The 25,556-nt window shown below is 44.0% G+C and overlaps 3 protein-coding genes across 3 annotated transcripts in view; 2 read left to right on the plus strand and 1 right to left on the minus strand.

Annotated features, from left to right (window-relative positions):
• The first annotated feature begins 770 nt into the window (after positions 1–770).
• Positions 771–9,450, plus strand: LOC139213809 (elongation factor 2b). The gene is made up of 14 exons (XM_070844461.1): positions 771–913; positions 2,218–2,432; positions 3,616–3,797; positions 4,047–4,258; positions 4,384–4,559; positions 5,221–5,326; positions 5,623–5,875; positions 6,041–6,236; positions 6,371–6,494; positions 6,605–6,847; positions 7,216–7,569; positions 7,690–7,872; positions 8,274–8,406; positions 8,786–9,450. Exons 1-14 carry the CDS (start codon positions 911–913, stop codon positions 8,977–8,979), a joined length of 2,574 nt encoding a protein of 857 aa, XP_070700562.1. The 5' UTR covers positions 771–910; the 3' UTR covers positions 8,980–9,450.
• Positions 9,451–9,921: 471 nt separating this feature from the next.
• LOC139214640 (BTB/POZ domain-containing protein 2) lies at positions 9,922–14,802 on the minus strand. Its single transcript, XM_070845541.1, has 9 exons — positions 14,261–14,802; positions 14,032–14,151; positions 13,636–13,792; positions 12,879–12,984; positions 12,583–12,780; positions 12,261–12,453; positions 11,693–11,780; positions 11,447–11,593; positions 9,922–11,165 (listed from the first exon to the last, which is right to left on the minus strand). Exons 1-9 carry the CDS (start codon positions 14,779–14,781, stop codon positions 11,004–11,006), a joined length of 1,692 nt encoding a protein of 563 aa, XP_070701642.1. The 5' UTR covers positions 14,782–14,802; the 3' UTR covers positions 9,922–11,003.
• A 1,375-nt stretch (positions 14,803–16,177) lies between these two features.
• Positions 16,178–25,556, plus strand: part of LOC139213936 (protein unc-13 homolog A-like) — a 29,122-nt gene continuing 19,743 nt past the window's right edge. The window contains exons 1-8 of the mRNA XM_070844646.1: positions 16,178–16,199; positions 20,405–20,434; positions 20,674–20,773; positions 22,615–22,732; positions 22,874–22,997; positions 23,526–23,596; positions 23,813–23,867; positions 24,306–24,335. Of these exons, the coding sequence (XP_070700747.1) occupies positions 16,178–16,199; positions 20,405–20,434; positions 20,674–20,773; positions 22,615–22,732; positions 22,874–22,997; positions 23,526–23,596; positions 23,813–23,867; positions 24,306–24,335 (550 nt within the window). The remainder of the gene's footprint in view (positions 16,200–20,404; positions 20,435–20,673; positions 20,774–22,614; positions 22,733–22,873; positions 22,998–23,525; positions 23,597–23,812; positions 23,868–24,305; positions 24,336–25,556) is intronic.

Below are 25,556 nucleotides of genomic sequence, written 5' to 3' on the forward strand. Positions count from 1 at the left end.
CTGCTTTTCTCACCCAAGGTCAATCACAATCTATTTTGGCCTCCAAACTACACGAATAAACATCATTCCCATACAGCATCTTAACCCATTAGTTCTGTCACTAGTACATAGTAAAACTGAAATTTCTTCATTTGGAACAACACCTACGATGTGTCTATTTCACAAAGGATGTACAGTCATCATCATCTTATGAGAAGAAATATTTAAAAAGTAATATTAAAGTATTGAAACTGTATTACTGCTACTCGCCCACTCTACAGTGAATATATTCATCTATCACACATGCAACATCTATTTCATGCCACTGGTTCCTCTCTTCTCTGCTCTTTCTGAGGTTTCTTGCTGTTTTTTGGGAACACACATGTTGCACTGTTGTATGTTGTATTGTTCGGCCCTCTATGGCACTTTTATATCAAAACTGCATAAATAAAACAGGTCTGACTTGAATATTACAGTCCTTTAAATCAAACCTGGCTCTTTGTCAAGTGCTGGGAATCCAAACAGGTCCGGGTGCGGCCTCAGCCAGTGGATAACTGCACTCACAGCAAAATACCATATGGCTGCAAAGGCACAGTGGAGTAACAACAAATGAATAAAGCTCAGCTACACCAGACTTATTGACATGTATTTAGCTACATAAAGTTTGCATGCCACAGAAGGCAACAGAAAAGGAAGAAATGAGCGTGTTACATGTGCAGTCAGGGCTAAAAACGCACCACTAAAGGAAGGGACCCGGCGGCGGCAGCGCCCCCTGCTGTCGCCTCCCCGGTCGTGCAGCACCACACGGCAGCAGCAGCAGCAGCAGCAGCAGCAGCTCGTCTCTCCTGTCACCGCCGGGACTGCCTGTCCTCTGAGGCAGTGTTTGCAGCAATAAGCCGTCACACTCCAAGACCAACGACCCGCAGCCAAAATGGTGAGTGCACTTGAGCTTGAGGTGCTTGTGTTTTAGGTTTATTTGTGGCAGGTACATGCGGGCCGAATAACCTTCATTTGGACTTTATAACGCTTTCGATGCGACAGGCTGCCGCTGTCCGGTGTGTGTGTGAAATGGATGACGATGGCCGGTGGCGTTATGTGAGCAGATGGAGGCTGTGTTTGTGGCCACTTCTAACATGCGCAGCAGCCGGCTGATAAGGCTGCAGGGCTGTGGCCTTCACGGTCCGGCCTCTCTCTCTGACGTGCGGAGCAAAGCCTCTCATGTCAGGCTGCCGCATGACTGCAGAGATAACTGTGTGAAAATACCGTGTTAAAGCAGGGCGCGTGAGCCCGATATGTCGACCACAAATGTTATTGATAAATTGTTGATTTGCATTAGATAAGGAGAGATTGCGTCACAGCCATGGCCCTGTTCCATAACAGGCGACAAAATGTGTTATTACATGCAGACCTGCAGCTGAAGGCCTGCGCCACAGACATGGAGAGCTGCTGTCCATTTCATTTAAATGCCGATGCTGATCCATAACGGCTTATAATGAATTATTACTGTGCTACAAGAGCCTTTGACTGTCTCAGTGAATGCCTGGACAGGCTAAATTTGGTATTTTAGTAATTGTTATGTGGGCTGAAAGCATTTAAAGTGCTAGTGATTGTGTTTTTTCCCCCCATATCATTAAGTAAATTAAGTAAATCCATAATACTGAGGCCCACACAGGCCTACAGTGACCATGCTTACATTTCTGTCACACCATGGCACAAACATCTCTTTAAACCATGTAAAAAGGCCTTAATCTTTACTTAATTTATTGAGTTTGAGGCCTCATCTGTATCTTATATTCCTTTAACTAAGTGATTATGACTTCTTAAACGTTAAAACAGTTGCAGACTGAGTGCTTGCCTTTGGATTCATTATTATATTCATCCCATGTTTCTCCTTAATATCAAGAGTTTAAGGGGGAAATAAAGGTGTGACGTGAAAGACACAGTGTCCCATCGTGACTGTGAAATGGTACAGCTCTGCCCATTCAGCTGCAGCATGAGTGGTGACTCAGTCATTCCCGATCCGTCGCTTAGATAGAGACCATAAGGTGAAGTCTTCACGCAGTGCCCTCACTCTTTCCTCCTAGTCAGGCTGATGGATTCAGTTTCCAACATGTCTTTCTTTTTATAACTCTACTTGGAATTAGATCTGTTAGTGGACGTAAATAAATATGATGAACAAAATGAGCCTCTGCTGGTTGTAAATGGATGAATGTAACCCGAACTCAACCCCACCACCAGGTGAACTTCACTGTGGATCAGATCCGTGCCATCATGGACAAGAAGTCCAACATCAGGAACATGTCTGTGATTGCCCACGTGGATCATGGGAAGTCCACTCTGACTGACTCACTGGTGTCCAAGGCGGGGATCATTGCCTCTTCCCGTGCCGGAGAGACCCGCTTCACAGACACGCGCAAAGACGAGCAGGAGCGCTGCATCACCATCAAATCAACGTATGTGGTTCAGAGAAGTGGGTGGAAACATCTCTGTGGGTTTTGTGAATTAAAGGTTGAGAAAACTTTCACTCCTCACTTCAAATCTTCATCTATTTCTCTGTTATAATAAATATTCATGACTAAAGAAGAAACAAATTAAAGTTACATTTGAGGGAAGACGCATACTTAGGGTATAATTTAATATTAATTAGTGGTTAACTATTAAAATACTTGGCTAATCTCATCTGTGTGGGTGCACTTTGATAAAACTGGTTATCAACATCAAACCCCAAATCCTGATTGGTGCACAGAAATGACATCATGTTTTTTCAGCTGAGCCCCGCCCACCTCTAACACGAGTGCAGAGCTCAGATAAAAACATACAGATGGAAATCTCTCAACCAAATCTGCTGTAACTTTTGCACAAGTTAGTGTGTTTATGTGGGACCCCAGCATTCATAATAAGATGCAGAGAAACGTTTTCAGGGCCTTTAAATTTCAAATGTATTCAATAGTTTGTTCCTGCCAGTTTTCTTACTGGAGCTTAATGGAGAGAAAAACCACAGCAATTGAATATAAATGTGTGATATGACATTCTGTAAATTTCACATGAAGATCCATTTGCAGCATCTTATGTCAGTAAAGATATGTGTTCAGGTAGAATTTACAATTAATAACAAAAAGAAGAAACATTTGTACAGTGGTACATGGGGTCTGTGACACAACTGTCTGTTTTCAGGTTGTTAATAGAATATATATATATATATATATATATATATATATATATATATATATATATATATATATATATATTTAGTTTCCACAGGATTTCGTAGTTCTTTTAATGATGTATTGTGGTGATGCTGCATTTTCAAGAACCCTTAGGATTGTACTGTCTGATGCCAGTGAATGCACCAGCGCTGATATTGACTCACATGATTGAATAATTACTGAGATATTCCCAGTCTAACAGTTCGTAGAAGTGGGAAGTCTCAACATGCCTGCCTTTTTTCAGTTAGAGCCTAATGCTGATTGGAGTCCACTTTTGTAATGACTCAGTTTACAAGTTCACACTTTCATCAATTTTTTAATTCACCTTTATCTTATCCACCCTGTAATTTACATGTATTTTAATGTGGTAGTGATCAGTGAACATTGAGCACGTCCACAGCCTTTTCCTGCTCCCTCTCTGTTTATTCAGGGCCATCTCTATGTACTATGAGCTTGGAGAAAACGACTTGGCTTTTATCAAGCAGTGTAAAGACGGAAACGGCTTCCTCATCAACCTGATTGATTCTCCAGGTCATGTTGACTTCTCCTCCGAGGTCACTGCTGCCCTCAGGGTAACTGACGGAGCCCTGGTGGTGGTGGACTGTGTCTCAGGTAATTATGTAGTGGCTGACACGCTCCCCATCCTATATACACACACACACACATATGTATATGTATCCTTTTTTTAACCAGCTAAAAAAGTTTCACTGAGATTTAAAACTCAGAGAGACCTGGTCAAGAGGACAGCATTGACTTTACTACAACAATAGACACAAACAAAGCAAATACAACTGTCATACACAACAGGCCATATACACACATGCTTTTCAGCCATGCTCACCTGCTTGTGTCCTCTGACAGGTGTATGTGTACAGACTGAGACCGTACTACGGCAGGCCATCGCCGAGCGCATCAAGCCGGTTCTGATGATGAACAAGATGGACCGGGCCCTACTCGAGCTGCAGCTGGAGACGGATGAGCTCTACCAGACCTTTCAGCGTATCGTGGAGAACGTCAACGTCATTATCTCCACCTACGGAGAAGATGAGGGGGGTCCCATGGGGAGCATCATGGTGAGGCACATGCTCAAACACCAGTCACACTCAGACACAATGGCATGCTGAAATGGCTGGAAATGTTGCGATACATTTACTATATGCAGCGATTTAAAGTATCCTGGCCTTTTTTTTCTCCTCAGATTGACCCCGTTATTGGCACTGTCGGGTTTGGCTCTGGCCTTCATGGCTGGGCTTTCACCTTGAAGCAGTTTGCTGAGATGTATGTGGCCAAGTTCTCAAAAGGAGACACTCAGCTGGGACCAGCAGAGAGGTGTAAGAAAGTGGAGGACATGATGAAGAAACTATGGGGAGACAGGTATGCATGATGGCATATCCACAAGAGTAACTTAACACAAGGCAGTGTTTCACAGCCCTCCCTGGTTGAAAGTTTCAAGTGTGTTGCATCAGTTATTGGTTGTGTCTGTAATCACACCCAACACTGATGTCACCATCTACAGGCCACATGCTGGAGTACACTTCCACATTACTGCAGCAGTACCACCAGAGGTTAGCAAAAACATTTTCAGCTGGTGGTCGCTTCCTCTCTTTTCTTGCACACACTGAGAAGTGCGCATAACTTTTAAGTGGCATACATTCAGTTATTTATTAGGCACTCCAAGGTAAACTAATGTCTAACAGTCTGCAATAAATCCTCATTTCATGAAGGTTATAATGTTTCGTTTTTTTTAAAAAGAGACGTGTAGAGTCAAATCCACTGTTTTGATCTGTGCTGTTTTCTACTAGAAGGTGTTTCTATTGTTTTGTCCACCACATTTATATCAATGCAGGTGGCTGGATAACGAAAAACACCTTTCAGTCTAGTTCAAAAGCACCACAAATCCTCCAAAATGACCAACCAGTTCAATCTACACCTGAAGCAGTTTCAACAAAAACTGAACATTATAACCATCGTGAAGGGAAGTGGGTGTGTCTTGCACAGGAAAAAAAGAATTATGGGCGTGATTGTTTTTGCACAGATATTTTGACCCAGCTGCCGGCAAGTTCAGTAAGTCTGCCACCGGGCCTGATGGCAAGAAGCTTCCCCGCACCTTCAGCCAGCTCGTTTTGGACCCCATCTTTAAGGTGAGTGGAGAGAAAAGCAGCATAAACCTCGGCAACTCCCTAAAAAGATGTTGTGGTAGACAGCAATTAAACACAACCAGGAGAGCACTAAGATGAACTGGCTGAAAGCAGCACACTGACACATTTTAGCCACTATTATCTAATTTCTCTTAGAAAAAACTTTCGCTATCAGCACAATTTGAAGGATTGTATAAAGTTTCACACATTGGGGCTTTAAAAAACATTAAGGATGGCTTTAAGGCAGTGAATTTGGTGCTCAGATCTGATGCCTTCTTTTTGCCCTCTCCCTCTGCCAGGTGTTTGATGCCATCATGAATTTCAAGAAGGAAGAGACAGCCAAACTAATCGAGAAGCTGGATGTCAAACTAGACTCGGAGGACAAGGACAAAGAGGGGAAGCCCTTACTGAAGGCTGTGATGCGTCGCTGGCTGCCTGCTGGAGAGGCCCTGCTCCAGATGATCACCATCCACCTGCCCTCCCCCGTCACTGCACAGAAATACCGCTGTGAGCTCCTTTATGAAGGACCCGGAGACGACGAGGCTGCCATGGGTCAGTGGAACATTTTCACAGCAGCACACACCTTCACCCTCTGGAGAAGTCATCAGTAGATACAGAACACTTTGATGATGTGGTTCTGTAAAATAATGACCTCATTTATAAGCTTTATTTTGGGTATACTATAATCAGAGCTTACCGTCTCCGTTGTGTTCTCAGGTATTAAGAACTGCGATCCTAAAGCTCCTCTGATAATGTACATTTCCAAGATGGTCCCAACCAGCGACAAGGGTCGTTTCTACGCCTTTGGCCGTGTGTTCTCTGGCTGTGTGTCGACTGGCCTGAAGGTGCGCATCATGGGGCCAAACTTCACCCCAGGAAAGAAGGATGACCTGTACCTCAAACCCATCCAGAGGTGAGTGTATTTATGTACAAACTACACAAAGGCCTGAGATGGTGGGAGGACAAAGTCAATGAGCCTTTCATCTCTTGTTGTCATGTATTTGTTGGCAACTTTTTATAACCTTGTCCTCCTTTCCCTCCATCCAGGACCATCCTGATGATGGGCCGGTATGTAGAGCCTATTGAAGATGTCCCATGTGGCAACATCGTGGGCCTTGTTGGAGTTGACCAGTTCCTGGTTAAGACAGGGACCATCACCACCTATGAACAAGTAGCGTGTTGCTCTTTTCTCTTACGAACATGCACTTCCTTTATGCTGTTTGTATAATTCTCCCTGTTACAACAACACTAAGAGCTTGGTGACTCTGGCTCTGTCCGCAGGCCCACAACATGAGGGTGATGAAGTTCAGCGTGAGCCCTGTGGTCAGAGTTGCTGTAGAGGCCAAGAACCCCGCTGACCTCCCCAAGCTGGTGGAAGGACTGAAGCGTCTGGCCAAGTCTGACCCCATGGTGCAGTGCATCATCGAGGAGTCCGGGGAGCACATCATCGCTGGAGCGGGAGAGCTGCACCTGGAGATCTGCCTCAAGGACCTGGAGGAAGACCACGCCTGCATTCCACTGAAGGTGAGACGAGGAGAACAGAGGATTTACATATCAGATGCTGGCTCGGTGCTGAAACAGTTTCATTGTGTAATTAAAAATAATCTACAGAGAATACACACAACAAACAGGATGGATTCCCATCAAATTTAAACACACTACTTCTCTGAAGTACAAAAAGTTTTCAAAAAGCTTAATTATGATGGCTACATTAAAAAAAGGACAATCCTTCATAGAGATTTGGTGCAAGGCAAGATTATGGGTGATTAAATTATTTAACTTAACTGCTTTACTCACAGCAAATTATAAAGAGCAAATGCGCATTTCATCCTCATGTTGTTAGACCACCGCCCATACTCTCAACTTTGACACCCTCCCTCATCTCTCTCCAGAAATCAGACCCCGTCGTGTCTTACAGAGAGACAGTCATGGAAGAATCTGACCAGATGTGTCTGTCAAAGTCCCCCAACAAACACAATCGTCTCTTCATGAAGTCCCGTCCCTTCCCCGACGGCCTGGCTGAAGACATCGAGAAGGGGGACGTCACAGCTCGGCAGGAGCTCAAGGCTCGCGCACGTTACCTCGCCGACAAGTATGAGTGGGAGGTGACAGAAGCCAGGAAGATCTGGTGCTTCGGTCCAGACGGAACCGGGCCCAACCTGCTGATAGACATGACAAAGGGAGTTCAGTACCTCAATGAGATCAAGGACAGCGTGGTGGCTGGTTTCCAGTGGGCAACTAAAGAGGTGGGCACCAGTTACCTGTGACTGCAAGTACATTTTAAATTAGTAGCTCTGCGCAATCAGATGCAACACATCTCTGATTTAATGTTGTTTAATGTTGTATCAATTGTGTTCATCCTGCAGGGTGCTCTATGTGAGGAGAATATGCGCGCAATTCGCTTTGACATTCACGACGTGACACTGCATGCGGACGCCATCCACCGTGGTGGAGGACAGATTATTCCCACAGCTCGTCGGGTCCTGTACGCCTGCCAGCTCACTGCTCAGCCACGACTCATGGAGCCTGTATACCTGGTGGAGATTCAGGTGTGTATGGAGGCATATATACCTATATATACTTCCAAAATAAATCCTTTAAACACTACTGTGTAAATTATCCTAAATCAGTTCCATAAATATATAAAAACGTGATTGTCAAGCCTCTGTTGTGAATCACAGTTTATAATGGTACAGACTAACCTTGATGATGTTTCCAAGTTAGTGTGAGCTGAAGGACAAAGAAAATAAAGCCATTAAAGGTCAACAGAAGTGTGCTGATTCACAGAAATGACTTCACACTTTCAAAATAGTTTTTTATGACTGTGCCGTTTTGAGATTATATTATAACTGAGATTATATTATATATATCTCCACACCACTTTACTCACCATCAGTACTGCGTTTGACAAGTTCACACACACGTCTGACTGCTGTACTTGTCCGTGCAGTGCCCGGAGCAGGTGGTCGGTGGGATCTATGGTGTGTTAAACAGGAAACGAGGTCACGTGTTTGAGGAATCCCAAGTGATGGGCACTCCCATGTTTGTGGTGAAAGCCTACCTGCCTGTCAACGAGTCCTTTGGTGAGTTTGTGTTTCAGTCTGTACTGAACCATTGTTGTGGGATCTAAGTCTAACTCCAGTAGTTTCATGTTAAGTATTCTTTGCATCTTCTAAACTTAGTATAGTTTCATCCCAATGTAATGCTTTTTTATGCAACTATATGTTTAGTTTCTGTATTAAGTAATCTGTATTAATTTGGTCTTGGTTAGTAACTTTAGAGGAGCACTCATATGGGAGGCCTCATGATTTTAAAGCTTAGCAGTTTTGTAAAGAGATGACTGACGGTGTTTATAAGGAATTGTACAGAGGCTGCAAAACTACTGCATGCTGAAAAGGTAAAAAGTAGCATTAGGGTCACAGTCGGTTAGACAATAATTGCTCTACTCTTTATTTCCCCCAGGATTCACAGCTGACCTACGCAGCAACACTGGAGGCCAGGCCTTTCCTCAGTGTGTGTTTGACCACTGGCAGATCCTCCAGGGAGACCCCTACGACACCACCACCAGACCCTGCCAGGTTGTCGCAGAAATTAGGAAACGCAAAGGTCTGAAGGAGGGCATTTCTGCCCTCGACAACTACTTGGACAAACTGTAAACACTGACCCGGGATTATAAAATACCAAATCAATCTCTAAACCCTACCCCATGGGCACTTTAAAATCTTTGCACAGGCTTAAAGATACATCGCACAAATTGTTTTGACTTTGAGTCCGGAGCTGAAACAAAGCTTAAGCTTTTGTTGTAGGCTAGTGGAAGCAGCAATGCTCTTTTCATTTCACAGCTACAGTACACCAAGTGCCTAGGGCGAGGGTTTTGGGGAACAATTAGATCAAAGCAGTTGTATTTCTTGTTTCTTCTATTCCTCCACATCATCTCCCCTGCCACTCATCTCCCAGGATGGGCCTGTACAGTGCACTGTGATACTGCTGCAATAATGCATAATTAGATGGGTCATGGCCAGATAAAACCATGGAAACCACAATAAAGTGTTACAGAAGTCAAACAGCCTGGATCGGACCTTTGTTAAGTGGATATAATTAATAAAAACATTAAACTCATAATGAAATTGTGACTCCTGAAATGCTCTTATTTCTCTTGTGGGTTAACAACAATAGTGAGATGATCTTTTCATCAGTATGGTGAATACACCCTAAAGCTACAGACAGCAGCCAGTTAGCTTAGCTTAGCACAAAGACTGAAAACAGACTAATTATTCCTCTTTATAAACAACTATAGAAATAGCTACGAAATCCACCTACCAATTTAACACAATACATTTTGTTTACACAAAAGCCAACGTCTAAAAACGACGTGGCGGTTTTACAAAATTGAAAACAATCATACATCTTCACTCTTACAAATATCTTATTTTCATACACATGCAAGATGAAGAGTGAGTTGTACTTCAACCAATAAATCTTACACTTGGCAAGCCTATAACTTGAACGACCAACTTTCATCAAGACTGGAAAATAAATTGTCTCAAACATAAGCCCCATAAATTAGTGATCTTTAGAGGTGCCAGTAGGTGGATTTTGTCCAGCCTTAAAGCTAAAATAAGCCAACCTGTAGCTTAGCCTTATATTTAACAGTTGTAAAAGTGGTGTCAATCTTCTCCTCCCACAACAACTCTCTGCAAGAGAGCCAAATGTTATTCCTAGGGTGGGTTCTTTTCCAAAAGAAAAAAAAGCAAGTACTACAAAACTTTTTCCCCACTCTTTAATCAATAATTATTTCAAGTTACATATATAATGTTAATAAATGCCACTTTAATATACAACCCTTTAACTTCTGCACCAAGAGGGAATGCTCTTCTGCCCACACTTTTAAAAACAAAGCTAAAAAGAAACATATGTGAAGAGTTAGTGTGCATCCATAGAACAACCAAATGAACATATGCAAGGCCAAGAAGTGCAAGATATCATGGATATAGGCAACTACCAAGCAAGGACACAAGATATCACAGATTGTACTGTATGTAGAAACCTGAAAATTGCTTACTATAATCATGTTAAGATTAATATGACGTTTGGCTCAGATTTGCCATAAAACCTATTAGTTCTATGAGTCTATGGAAGTTACAGCTGATGTGGAATCGAGTGAAACGCTGGTTTTTAAGTTAACCGTGATGAGGATCTTGTCTTGGCAAATCTGATAGACTGTACATTCATACAGTTGAGACTCTCCTTTGCACTTATGCTGTGGAGAGAGGAGAATTGTACATCTTAAGTAGAATTCAGTGTCAAGCCTTACGCCGTCAGTCCACAGCAGTGACATCGATACTGTGAATAATATGAGAGGCTCCTCCCTCCCTCTCCTTCCTTTGTGGAGTCGGTTACAGTCATGTCTGATTCAGAGGCTGGCATCACTACAGCACCAAAGGGATAAAGGAAGCTGTTGAGAGAGGGACAGCATCTCAAATGACAAGCTACGCCCCATGTAGTGACCTACACCACTTTACAGCTATTTGACCACCCATGTAACCAACGGTAGTGCACTATATGGAGGGAACAGTATGATGTCTGAGAGATTAGTCCCCAGTACGGCTGCTGAGGTGTGGCCCCGCGCTGGTGTCAGGTTGTCACATTTGATGGAAGGTCGTTGCTATGGCAGGGGTGACTATGTGTAGAAGATGACCTCGGGAATCTGTCCGTCCTCTACAGAAGTGCCGTTGTTGTTGCCCGCTGCGTAGCAGAAGGTGAAACACGTCTTTGTGCCGGTGGATGATGACTCGTGCGTTACCTTTCGCATTCCCTTAGTCCCATAATGAGAGTCTGGACCCTGCAAGACAGACGGAGAGGTTGAACATGCAGCCGGAGCCAATGCCGCATAGTGGCAGATTACATATTGTGAATTTTCCACAAAATAGAGCTGAAATGATAAGAATTAATGATTAATCAATTAAGTTAAGCCTCTCAACTGTTAACATTTGTTGCTGTTCTTTATCTTCTATTAAAGTTAACTGAGGGCAAAACTGTGATTATGTCATTATGTGACCATAATGATTAGAGAAATCAATCGGCAGATTCATCAATGTGCATTATTACCAACACATCACAGACCTTCAGTGTGGCACAGGCAGTGTAGTTGACGTTGGGTAATATCTCCACGGGTTCTTTGAACATAACTCTGAAGGTGTTGGCTGACCCGTCACAGCTGAAGCCTGTATCATTCTGGCCCAGCACCGTGTTACTGTCTGTGTGAATGATCTGCATCGGGAGAGAGAGAGAGAGCGGAGACAAACATTCAACATAAGTTAAACTACAGCAAACCCTGACGGGAGGTTTCTGAAGGGTTTGGGTGCCCACCTGTATGTTGACTTGGTAGTCTGTGGGTCCGTGTATAGAGCCGTAGAGACCGAACCCAACCACAAAGATCCTTCTGTTTACTGAGAACCTGAGACACAGAACAGACCCAAGCACAGGTGTAACTAACAACAGTCACAATTGTTCAGTCTCAATAAGCCATGCCAGTGTGCCAGCATGTACAACACTGGAGCCCTGGAACAGAGGTGTCGTCAGTTACACCATAATGGCCAATCAGTTCTGTCAACCAAGACAAGTAAATACTCTGTCCTGTGATGATAGCAATTCAAATCAGACCCTGTTTTTTAGGCTTTTATTGTCTGGTCTGACTAGCTGATTAAAAATGTGTCATTAACTTTGAGGGAAGGAGGGAAATGTGCAAATCCAGCCAATGTGATCAGTGAAAGTGGACGTTCAATGGCTGTGCTGTAATTGTCTTAGCTGACAAAAGCATGGGCCATTTTAGTTCATAAATACGCATTAAATAATTGATTAGATTTAATTAATATGCCCTTAGTATATCTATGTAAGGCTGTAATTAAGTGTTTAAAATGGCCAATGCCTCACTCACCGTATGCGGTCGCTTGTCCCGCTGTAACCCCAGCGGCTCTCCACCTGACCAAAACGCGTGATGCTGCATTCCTTCCCGCGGAGGCAGCAGCGAGGCCGGTCAATGAAATCTACACGAGGCTTTGGGTTTACAGTGAAGTGGAGGAAGAGACTCACCACCTCTCTGTCAGTCAGAATACTAGACTGGGCTGGACCTAAAGGGACGATGACGAGAACCAAGAATAAGGATCAGGGTCTGAAGCACAGAGTGTGTGTGTGCGTTTGAACAATCGACAGAGAGCAAGACAAACATGGGAGTAAAATTACGGTGTGTTTCTGATCACCTGCAGCAAACTCCTCGATGGTCATGAGAGGGAAGCGGATGAGTGTGAGAGCTTTGCCCAGGACTTTGCGCTTGTTCTCAGGTGTGGGCTGCAGCTGCTGCCTGTGAGCCTCTGCTTCTGCCCAACGCACCGCAGCACCAAACAAACGCACCTCCCTCACCCCGAGAGTATCCCTCTCCAACACTGCCACCAATGTATCTAAGGGAGGGAGAGATGAAAAGTCAATGGGTCCGTCAGGCTGTTACTCTGAAGTACAACACGTGGCAATAACGACAACATTCATAATACAACGTTACCCAAATCTATGTCTGTAAAGCCTTCAGCGGCGAGAGCGTCTCCGGTGTTCTTATCAATGTTTTCTAGACAGAGGCTGGCAAGCTGAGGCTCATCAAACAAACGTGCCTGAAACAAAGAATACACCACAGCTTAAAGTTAAAATAGGCACATTTTACTACACAGCATAGTTAGAAATTTACTATTCACAATTGAATACGTATAGGACTGAATCTCAAACTTGTTAAATACGCTTGTACCACCAAGTATCCAAAACTGAAAGCTGCCATCAAATATCTAATTTTATTCTTTGACAGGACTTTAAATCATAATTTTGCCAATCTTAGACTGTATTTTAATTAGACAAGTTTTAGAGCGACTGATTTGTGCTTAGAAAACATGTAATATTTGAGAACTTTGGCTTCTTTGTTGAAAAGAAAAATAGTAAATGGTTTTTACACTTTTCAAAATAAGGCTTTGGAAGGAGTATTGTTTAAATAATGGTGCCAAATCTATGCCATTGTTTCAGCACCTCTAACAAAAACTATAAAACAATACCCAACTCTATTTTTGGGTTATAATTTCAGCTCTCTTGCAGGTCATTTGCACAGTGTAGCACAAATTTTACCACCGCAAAAACATCATCTCTTAGGGGCAGCATAACTAGGCATTGTTTAACTCAATGGACATGTGCATATTTAGATCCAGAGGCAGTACAATCAGTCCTACACATCACATACAACAAGAACTGGTCTGTATTAATAGGTGGGGGAAGCCGACCTGTGTAAGCAGCATGAAGGCATTGTCTGCTCTCAGGTTCTTCTTGAGGAACTCCACACAGTGAGCCTCCAGTGCTGGCACTGCATACTTTTTAGCTGTGTACAGCGTGGTCATCACCGTCTCTGGCCCGATCTGGACCTCATCAGAGTAGAGAAACCTGCAGGAGGTCCACAAGTTGTACAAAACATTTCAATTTTATTGAGGCACACGTGTAGACATTTGTACACTTGACTTACTTGTGCTCACATGACGAATGCATTGATATAAAATTTGATGCTGCAATATCTGAGCTTAATTTAGTTGCACATTTTTGTTATTAAGAAAGATACACGCCCACTTTCAGGACATGCAAATCATCAGTATGAGTGGCACCTCCTTGTCTCACACACTCCTTACTTTAGCAGGGCCAGAAAAGCAGCTGGTTCCACATCAGGGAGCTCGATCTCTGTTGAAGTGGTCGCCATCCCTCCGTTGAACATGGCATCAAACACTGCGCTCCCCACAGCCAGAACAAACCTGACAGCGTCAACAGCCAGCGGCAACAAAGAACAAGAGGTTACATCTTTGCAGATCCACAGTTAAGGAGCTAATGTTTGAACGCCCGTGCTGCAGCTAATCCTCTTACCTGTGCGCAGGTATCCTCTGAACCCCCATCCCCTTCCCCACTAAAAAATGAACGTCACTGAGCACTTCGTTGTTGAAGAGGAAAGCGAATCTCTCCTTGACGGTGCTCTTCGTCGCCTGCCAGTTGTACACTGGCTCTCGGTACACCAGCACAGACGCAGCCGCCGGGGTGGCGGTAGGTGCTGACGCCTGGGGCGCGTTTGACGCTGCGGAGGTTGCCATGTTGGACGCCGGGGTGGCCATGGCTCCGGCTGCCGCAGCACCTGCCGCAGCGGACTGCTGCAGGGAGTTCTGCGCAGTCGGCGGAGCTCCGGTCGAAACACCGTTGCTGTCTCCGCCGCCAGGCCCCAGCTGCGGGTTGGGACGCCTCGGCGGTCCCTGTGCTCCGCCGCCCGCACCGACCGCTCCGCCGTTGGATGCCGGCATGGAGAAGACGCTGTTGCTGGGCTGGCTGTTTCCCAAAGGACCCGGGCCGGAGAAATTAAGGCAAGGAGGCCTGCCGCTGTTGTCTCCAGCAGCCATCTTGAATCTAGCGTAGGCGTAAACAACACGCTTCGTCGCCGCGTGTATTTGTTGTAGTCCCACAGTCATTGCCGCCCTTTGCTGCCCCCTGGCGTTTATTGTTGGAACTACAGGCTCCATTTCCCCCTCATGTTAGTATCTAACCAATAGCACAGACTTATATTTTTGTTTGATCATTAAAATTTCATGTCACTATTTAGTGTCATAGCTAGATGTTTAACTGTTTTTCTAAATGAATTCTAATGTTTTGACTTGTCCTAGTAGGAAAAGCTCAGGTGTTGTTAACATTACGGATGGCTCTGTCCCAGTAAGCTGTGACAGCGAGCTAACGTGCACAAGGCCAGCACCCTGAGACTAAAGCAGCTAAATGGAATTCAGCCATCATTCATTTGATTATCTACATCTCTGCTTGTCCTGCTGTGACAAAGCAAAATATCCTCTGTGAAAAAGACTCATGAGATCATGCTCTCTGTGTTTTTTTTTTTTTAAATAATTTCAGGATAATAGGGATATGTGAGGTCTTTACATCCTACAACTGAAACTACAAATGTTCACAATTTCAGGCCAACCAAAAATAAACTTTAAAGGAGGAGGATAACTTTAGGACACAAAGGAATCAGTAGTTCCCCACCATAATGACCATAATAATGTATTCTCGTAAGTACGAGTATTTAGACCTGCTTGTGGGAAACAGAAATGTTATGAGAATAACTGGGGGGTCAATCGGATCTATTGCCCAGGCTATTATCATGTCCTCTGTGGTGAAATGCTGTTAAAATCTGACTCTATTGAGGAGTCTGCCAGAGAGCTGCACGTGGACTGTTCATGTGCAGAACAGAAATAGTTGTAAAAGCTGTGAATGCTTCACCACCAGGTGCATCATGGAAACAATGAATGAATCTTTGAGTGCATCACACCCCTCAGACACCCCCTCACCACCACCACCACCACCCTTTTACCCCCCCACACCTCTCCACCTCTACCTGCTACTCATCAACCGTGACGTCAGCGCGGCGAGGCGCAGGGGGGAGCTGTCCTCGCGCGCAGGCTGCCGCTGCTGAAACAAGATGGCTGTGCGCGCAGGAGGAGCAGCGGCGGAGGAGGAGGAGGAGGAGGAGGAGAGCTGAGGCAATGCAGAGGAGGAAGAAGAGGGGGGCGAGGATCTCACTCCTGTGTGTCTTGTCCTGCCAAAAGAGCAACAGCTCCGCAGAGAAGGAGACGAGCGCTGCTAAGACGATGCCGGTCTGTTTCCGGGACCATTTACGGTAACGGGTTGGCAGTTTGAGTTTTTTTTTTTTTTTTTTTTTTTTAGTAACCAGGAGACAAACGGAGCGACCAAACAAATCACGGGGCACTCAGTAGAGGACGGCCGGGGACGCTCACGCTGCTATCAGAGATGTCCCTGCTGTGTGTGGGAGGTAAGAGAGCAAATTAAAGCGGAGATTAAACCCTCCGTGTGTGCTGTTGTTGTCCGCTTTAACCGCACCGGCTGTCTGACAGCCTGCGGGCGGCCAGCTCCGGAGGAAAGTCCGAGCGGCGGAGGGTCATTAACGGCAGCACAACACGGCTGTAGCGGGGCAAACCACGGGGGTAGTTTAGACGGCTGTGTCGGTGAATGACATGTTGGTTTAACGACCTCAAATACAGATGTTCAGTGTGAATGAGTTAACTGACAGCAGGCAGGTTTGTTACAGGCTAGCCCGGTCGTGACTGTTAGTACCAGCAAACATTCACCGGGCTGTTTGAGTTTCTGTGGATGTCTACATGGAGGAGAACCGCTGTTTCCTCTCCTGGTGAGCACTGTTGCGGTTTCTGTGTGTTTGTATGTGTGTGTGTGTGTGTGTGTGTGTGTGTGTGTGTGTGTGTGTGTGTGTGTGATCCACTCTGTTCATTCATGCGTGGGCAGTGAGAGGAGGAGGACGAGGAAAAGCCCCTGCCGCTGCCGCTGCCGCACCGTCGCCGCTGCCGCTCCGCCGCGCTGCTGTAGTCGTGAGGGAATACTCGTCTGGAGGTGCTCGTCACTTCTTGACGTTTTTTTTTCCCTGAAGCGATGCGTCACCTCCTCCAGGCAGACTCCCTGAAAGCACCTGATGCTGACACTGTTGCCGTGAATAAGCATCTGCTGCCGTGACTGCTCATAAAGTGGCACCACTTCCACATTCATAATCAGGGGAAGCTGAGATGCGTTTTGTGCTCCTTTGTTGAACAGATTAGGGGTTGAATTAGCATAATTACAAAAAAAAAACCCAACTAGCTCAGAAATGATCTCTGTGGTGTTAACTCAAACTGGAAAATACAATAATGATGATGAGAAAGGTTTAGTTGTGCAGTTTGTCCTCACTTGACTTCAGGTCCTATACAAGTACATTAATGATTTCACTAACATTCAGGTATTCAGTTGGAGCTGCACCTCAAGATGATTGTTGATTATTTCTCATTTCATTGATTGACTACTGAGATAACTGATCCCAACACCCAAATCTTGACTTTTCTTTATTTCTCTGACTGTAATTTGAATATCTTTGGCTTTTGGACTGTTGGTTGGATGAAACTAGACATTCGGAGATGTCTGACTTTAGAATATTGTAATGAACATTTTTTTGACATTTCTAAGCCAAACGACCAATCAACTCATAGAGAAAATAACTGGCAGATCATTGGATAATGATAATAATCATGAGTTGCAGCCCTAATGCCAGTCACAGTTGCCTAAAGCCTGAGGCGATGTCTAAAAATTGAAAAACCGCTCAGACTGACGTAAATGAAACCAAAGATTATTGGTCAAAAACATTTGCAGATTATTTTTCTGTCGATCAGCTGATTGATTCTGATCTCTGAGCTCTAGCCATTTGCTGTAGGTGCAATAATGGCAACGAGGGGACAAAAGGAAAGTTGAGGAGGTTTCAAAGTCACCTTTCAAACATCGGGCCCATTACAGATGCTACCCAGCCTCATCCTGTCCCAGCAGGTCCTCCCACTGACTGTCCCTGCACTGAGTCAGTCCTAGGAGTCGTCAAGACCCTGAGCGTTATCCATTCATAAACACTGGCTGCGGCTGTCAGTGTCGTAGACTACGAGACTTGGCAGAGAGCCCTCTTTCTGTTCCTGTTACATCATTCATGCTTTACCTGACTGGAGCTATTTCTGGCCTCCACAGTACTTTGTGCCTCTTGAATAGGCAGCATTTCTTTGGAGCATCTGCTGACAAAGCAGGATTCAGACACAGATACAGATTGACTCTGAAAAACTTGGCTTCTTTTCCTGCACACATTCCACATACTTTTAAGTCCAGTTTTCTCCGTGTCCTGATTTGGATACTAAATTTGGGGCTGTAATGTCTCTGTCAGCAGTTGCATGGACTACTGCAGACCTGCGTGTATATACGATCCTTCAGAATAAGGTGTTGTTTATCTGAATCATGTCAGCCCTCATTTTGTCCGTGGACGGCTGAGCTCAGCTCGCCCACTCCCTATTTTACATTCCCTGACAGTTCAACTTGAAGGGTTTTGCTTGATTCCCTGTCGAGCCTCTGTTTTCTTGGCAATCGGCTTAGTTCCCATAAGTCAGAGTCTGCTGTGTCAGAGGTACTTCCTGAATGAAGTCTCTGCTGCTGGGTCTTACAGATTGTGCTGTGCATTCTCTGATTAAAGAATAAAAACACAACCACACTGTGATTTATCATGTCCTTTAACTTAAATGACTTAAAGTCATTTTATCAGATGGTGATAGATGGTTACATCTCTGACCTCGTTTTCTGAATCTAGGCTACTCACCCATAACCTACATTTCAGCCAGTTGATTCAATGTTACAGCCCTTTGCAGGCACGCTATTTATGAGCTATAGGTCCATTCATACATAGTGTGTATGTGTGCGTTCGGGGTCATCCTGTCTGTGTAGATACATGCAGTTGTGACAATATTGTTTGTGGGGCTTGTGGACGTTTGTCCTCATAACTCACCCTGTCAAAGAGATTTATGGTTGTGTGCTATTATTAAGCTTCAGCTTTCCACTGTCGAAAATCTAATTCCTTTTTCATTGATCCTCCTCATGTACTGATATATGTCCAGGGCTGCTGACACTAAAACACAGCAAGAAGCAGTCTCCAATGTGGTCTTCCTGAACAATGTAAGGGACTGCTGAAAATATAGTTTGGGTTCTTTCTTGTCTTCTCTGCCAAGTGTTAAATTATTTCTTGTACACCATTTTCAGTGGACTTTCAGCTACACTGGACATGAAACAGATGTAGAGCCAGGGCAGAATTTTTCACCTGAAGATAAGATGCAAACACATATCAGATGTATGTGATTACATGTGTGCTTATGTGTGTTGACACATGTTTAGTTGACTTAAAGGGTGCTGGGGTATGAATGGAAGCAGAGATTCATATTTTTTTTTTTATAATTGCTGCAGGTTTATGTGAGTGAGTCACTGCAGCTGAGTGTGTGTGAGTGTGCTGATGTAACAGTGTGGCACTTAAGCTGCAGATTTAGCTCGCGTTTGTGTGTATTGCATGAAAGAAATATGAACTAAAAGTAGGGAGAGCAAAAAGAAAAAAGTGCCTTGCTGACTCAGGGTGATTTTACATCATCTTCTTCATTTTGTGGTGGTTACTATGGCGACTGGTTCCGGTGTGGATGGTCTGTGGAGAATATTGTGAGATAAGCTGTGAATTGGTGTTCACGCCGCGTTTCTCAAGGGGCGATAAAGGTGCAGGTTCGGTTACGGAGCGCATTGAGCTTGCGTTTGCATTTTGTTAATACAAACCTGTAAGTATGATGTGCACACACTTGCAGTTTGGTGTCAGGATCTGGTGTGTGTGTGTGTGTGGTGGAGAGCAGCGGGTAGTAGAGCATTAAAAATGTATGTGTGAGTTACGTCAAAGCTGGTAAAAGGTGCTGCAGAGAGAGCGCCTGGGCTTTAACTGTACACTGAAAAATCCTCCATCCTAAAGGTTGATAAAGGTGGGAATTTTCCCTTTGTACAATAAAGACCTTCCCAAAGTTAGGAGACATGATGGGGTCCTTGCATGTTGATTGTGCTGTACCTTATTTTACACCACATCTGCTACAAATACGACTAGAATTTCCTCTTATAGAAGACAAATTTTGGTCATGTGTATAATCTGTGCTATGTGGCTCTTTTTATTTGCATATACCCATACTGAACTATTTCTGTTTCTGTATCCCACACTGACAAAGCACAGCGGGAAAGCCGCCCATGTTTTTTCCAGCACTGTGTGTTTTTGTGTTTTGCCACCTCGCCCAGTGCCAACATGTCAGGACCTTATGGCAAAAAAGTGAGAGCACATAGTCCAAATCTGCATAGTTGCAATTTCAGTTTCATGCCTCTATGGTCGTGTAGTATGTGAATATGCGCTGTATATCCTCTGCCAGTTAGTGGTGATTGGAAAATATCTCTGTGTATTCAAATATTTGGTCTTCATAATGTTTTTACAGTAATCTCCATGGGTTTATATTTTATTGGAATTCACAGACTGTGTTTTAATTTATCACGAGGATCCTCTTGTTGCCCGTTCACCAGAACAGAGGATGCAGGAGCGCTCAGAAGTGAAAACAGATGGTGTTCCTGTGTGTGACTTTGTCCCTCTCTGTGTTTCTACAGTGAAGAAAGCCAAGCTGGATGGACCCCAAGGTAAGACCTGGGATCCTGGAAATAGAAAGAGGCAGATCACACGGGGGGAGAGACTCGCTGTTATGTGACATAAATCTTTAAGCAGACTGAGGACACTTTACATGCTGCACCCATGAATAGAAATGAAGGGAAGCCAGTTACTTTGTAGAATATAACATCTAGTTCTCACAGTATTATTTTCTAATGCAGAGGAGTTTCGTTGTAACGCATCTTCCTCTTCATCCCTCTCTCCTTAACAGAGAAGTTCAACACCTATGTGACTCTAAAGGTACAAAATGTGAAGAGCACAACCATCGCTGTCAGGGGCAACTTGCCCAGCTGGGAGCAAGACTTCATGTTGTGAGTCCTTCATCATCTTCAGACAAAACTCTCTCTTCTACCTCTGCACCTTCCTCTCCTTTCTCTTTTCATCCTCTCATCTAAACTCCACTCCACTACTTCAGTGCTTTTTGTGTTTTGTTTAGTTTTTTATCTCTTGCTCTCTATCAACCTTCCTCCCTCCCCTTTTTTTCACTCCTCCATCCCAAGTGCCCTTTATCTCTGTATTGTTTCACGTAGCTCTTCCTCTCCGCATCCACACCCCCGCCTCCAACAACTGCCTCATCCTCCTTTTTTCATCTGCTCTCCCTCGACTCCTCTGCCCCTCTCATCCTCGTTCTCAACCTTGGCTCCCTCCCAGCCCCTCTTTCCTTGCCTCTGTCGCTTTCTCTAAACACGACTCCTTGATCTTCATCTGCACAGCCCCTCCTCCTCCTCCTCTCCTCCCTGTGTCTACTTTACTTTCCCCCCCCACATTCCCACTCCTCCTACTTTTGCTCTCAAGGCATCTTTAGCAGCATTTCCCACTTTTAAATTAGTTTGTTTGAGCTTGTGTTTCAATAAATATTGGAATGATAGCTGGCTGCAATCATTAAGACGTTATACAACACCCAGTATTTGGCACAGAGGGAGATCCAGTGTGGTATTGACAGAGTAGCAAGCATATGGGTGATGAATGGTGAGAATCATTTAGCATGTGGGATGCAGCAGGCAGGCTTACTGCGGCTTCCTGTGCATTTGTATGATGTTCGGAGGCGTTGAGCATTGTACTGGGGTTGCATCAGTGAAGCTGTGTTATATAATGTTTGGGCTGCAGAAAGAGCTTCATTCCCTCCTTCAACCTGCCTTTAAATGACTGTGCCCCCTCAGTCACTCCCATGAATCAAGCAGGCGCGTTTCTTAAAAGGAGTCACCACCGAGACGGGAAATCCAGTCCCCCTATTTCTTAATTAAAGTTCCCACTTTCTCCCTCCAGGCATGCGATACAATCACCTCCTCCACTGCCTTCATCACACCCTCCTCCTCCCTCCCCCTATTCATCCCTCTCACTCTCCCTCTCCTTTCTGTCCTGCCTCCTGCTGTCTTGTAAATGTTTTATGTGAGATTCTCTCAGGCTTGCTCCCACAGAGACATGTCTTATATTTGTCACAGTGAGGCCCAAAAGTAATTACTGTGCATCTTGTCAATGTGTGACTGCCTATTTGTCTTTAGCATTTATCTTTAAACAGCGATGGAAATCAGCAACTTTACTTAAGTAAAAGTACCCATACAACAATGTAAAAACACTCCATTACAAGTAAAAGTCATCCAAACTCACATTTCCACAAAAGTATTATCAGCAAAATGTTATCAAAAAGTATTAAAATAAGAGTACTTATAAGTACTACTACTGCTGCTGAAGGAAGAAGAGAAAAAAGTTCTACAAAAAGTTGCATTCATCTTTTGGACTTTTTTCTACTCATTACTGTTTTGTGAAACATTTATTCATACAGTTATTTAAATGAAACCATCTGAGTTTAGTTTAGAGGGAAAATGGCTCTTTAGTGGAACTGCTAACAACTCAGACATTTTTAATCTCTAGTAATGCTTTCTATTTTGTAAGTTTATCGGATGCTCTTTTAGGCAAAATCTTAGTAACAACAGCTTTCAAATAAATGTAGAGATGAAAAAAAGTACAATATTTCTCTCTGCAATTTAAAGGAGTAAAAATATAAAGTAGCATAAAATGGAAATCATCAAGTACTTAAGTATAGTAGTAGAGTAAATGTACTTAGTTACATTTCACAATTTCATTACACCTCACCAAGTTACTTTTTCCCTTGATTATGAACTTTCCTGTCACTCTTTCTCTTTCTATCCAGCGAAATTAACCGCTTGGACCTGGGTCTGACAGTAGAGGTGTGGAACAAAGGGTTAATCTGGGACACCATGGTCGGCACTGTGTGGATTCCCCTCCGTAGCATCCGACAGTCAAATGAGGTTTGCCACTAACCACCACCACCAGCAGAAACACTGTAAAACACTGCGTGCTCCACTGTACTCAAGAGACGCACTCAGTCAGGGTTGGACTTGTTTTCAGCGTCTTCATCTGTTTGTACGAAAATGTCTGTGTGTACGCAGGAAGGTCCAGGCGAGTGGCTCACTCTGGACTCTCAGGTCATCATGGCTGATAATGAGATCTGTGGCACCAAAGACCCCACTCTCCACCTGGTGCTGCTCGACACACGCTTTGAACTGCCTCTCGGTGAGGGATCAATATTTACATCAAATCACAAACTGTCAATAAGCCGGAGAAAATGCGAATATGAAACTATAGGACATCATCAAGCCTCTGGGGAAGGAAAAGATGACTTGAATGAATTATGTCTGTCTGTGTATTTTCACAGCAAACTGTGATATATGAACACCAATAATGTCTGACCAATTAAGCTGACCTATTTTTCATGTGTTCAAGCCTGTCTGTGTGTATGTGTGTCAGGCAGAGTGTTTGTGTCCTTTTGCTCTCATTGATCAAGCTTCCTCTAAGCATTGATTAGGTGTCATTTTCATACTGTTTCCCCTTCCTCTTGTCGATACTGTACACCTGACTCCTTTCAATGTCAGTATGCTCTGAGCAGGCCAACCTCACATGGGAAACACAGAATCTCTGTGTGGGTCAAGTAGTGTTTGAAAATCCGTTGTTTTAGCTTAGCTTAGTTTGTAACATAGAACAAAATGTTGTCCTCCTATGTAGGAGGGTGTCACCTGAGTTTGTCTGGCCTGTTGTTTTCAGATATCCCTGAAGACGAGGCGCGATACTGGGCCAAAAAACTGGAGCAGCTCAACGCCATGAGGGACCAAGATGTAAGCTGTCACCCCGTTTGATTTAATACCACAGCGTAGCCTCACATTTTAGGAACGTGCCAACATGATTAATTGGGAGAACAACTATGTTGGATTACAAGATGAAAGCCAGCTTCACATTTTCTTCACCTCATGCATATAGGCATGTCATTTCATATGTCTGTTAATTACAAGTTATTTATGATTACGGTAAGCTTGTCATTTGTCTGACTCCAGTATTCATACCAGGAGGAGCAGGAACGCCCTCTTCGTGTTCCAGGAACCCAGTGCTGTAAGTAAACCGATGACTGTTTATACAAACCAGTCTGTTTGTTTGTGTTGAACAAGAGAATTATGTTTGTAGCTGTTGGGATGTAATTAGATTGCTTTAGCCCAGCGTGTGCATTATGTGTGTAACCACACATGGGTGTGTTGGAGGGGAAAAGGGTCACTGCCCTGTGAAGAATCAATAGCAGTATCAGATGTCGGGAGGAGAGCTTCTCCAGGAGACTGCTGTACTTCGACTATTGGGCCAGTCTGCAGAGCCTGCTGAGCCAGCTGTCTGGTGCAGGTGGAAAGACTTGGAGGCTCAGCACTCCCTCTCTGTTTCCTATCTATTCACCAGCTCCATCTGGGAAGTTCGAAGCATTAATGGCGCGAATGCATGTGTATATTTAGACACTAGTGTAGCTCATAATCAATACTGACGACTGCTCCTGTTTTATTGCAGGTAACTGGAGTCTGTGGGGAGAGCAACAAAGTAAGCGTACATACAATACATACTGGACATGCAGCACAGTCACATGTTTTTTTAATGGTTGGTTCTGTAATGGTCGGCATGGTGGTGCAGTGGTTTGCACCGCTGCCTCACAGCAAGAAGGTTCAAGGGTCAAACCTGGGTTTGCACTTTGAACCTGGGGTCTTGCTTGCGTGGGTTCACTTCGGGTACTCAGGCATTCTCCCACAGTCCAAAGTCATGCAGGTTAGGTTCATTGGTGGCTCTAAATCACCCGTAGGTGTAAGTGTGAGCATGAATGGTTGTCTGTCTCAATGTGTCAGCCCTGTTATTGACTGGCGACCAGTCCAAGGTGTCCCCCGCCTCTTGCCGCCCCCTCACGACCCTTAAGGATAAGCACTTTAGACAATGGATGGATGGTTCTGTAATCCCATCACATTAGATTTTAAATGAAAAAGGAGGTTTAGGGGTAAAGTGCTGAGTTTTAGCTTTAATTTGAGAGTGTTTACATGCATATTGTGTGAACAGTGTGGCACCTGTACTCTTGTCATTGTCCTGGTGCACTGTTCATAAATTGGGAGAAATAAATAATAGATATGTGTGAAATGAGCCATGAGTGCCACTGTTCACCTTCAAACACCCTTAAAGCTGAACATCAGAAGTTTAAAGGGACAGTTCATCCAAATTACCAGAGAAACGCATTGTTTTCTCTTTTGTCTTAAGTGATAATTAAATTTAATTTGTCATGCTCGTATAATGAAAAAATGACATTTAGACAATGAATATCCAGAAGCATTCAAGATAATGAACAGACCTCATTAACAACAGCTTTCAAAGGGACTAGTTTCTTGGTAGAGTGTAGTTCCTATGAAAAACTGTGAGGATTATGGATTATCCAGAGTTATTTCAGTGAACCAACCCTTTAACGCCAGTCTTTGTTTCATAAATCCAATATTCTGCAGTACAGAGTCACAATAATGAAAATTATGTCCAAATTCTTATCAACTGCACATAGAAACGTGTAGTACTTGGGCATAAGCATGCAGTGTATTAAATATGTGCATATATATATATATATATATATAATGTCTCTCTCCCTCCCTGTCTGTCTCTTTCTCTCTTGCTGTGATTAGCAGCTGATCTTATATAAGTGTCTGTCAGACTCACCCACACAACTGCGGCGAATCATCTCATCTCTGTTCACTCAGAGGAAACAGGAAAGAGTAGGGGGGTACTGATAGATGG

Source organism: Pempheris klunzingeri, chromosome 15 (assembly GCF_042242105.1).
Source record: "Pempheris klunzingeri isolate RE-2024b chromosome 15, fPemKlu1.hap1, whole genome shotgun sequence".
NCBI lineage: Eukaryota > Metazoa > Chordata > Actinopteri > Acropomatiformes > Pempheridae > Pempheris > Pempheris klunzingeri.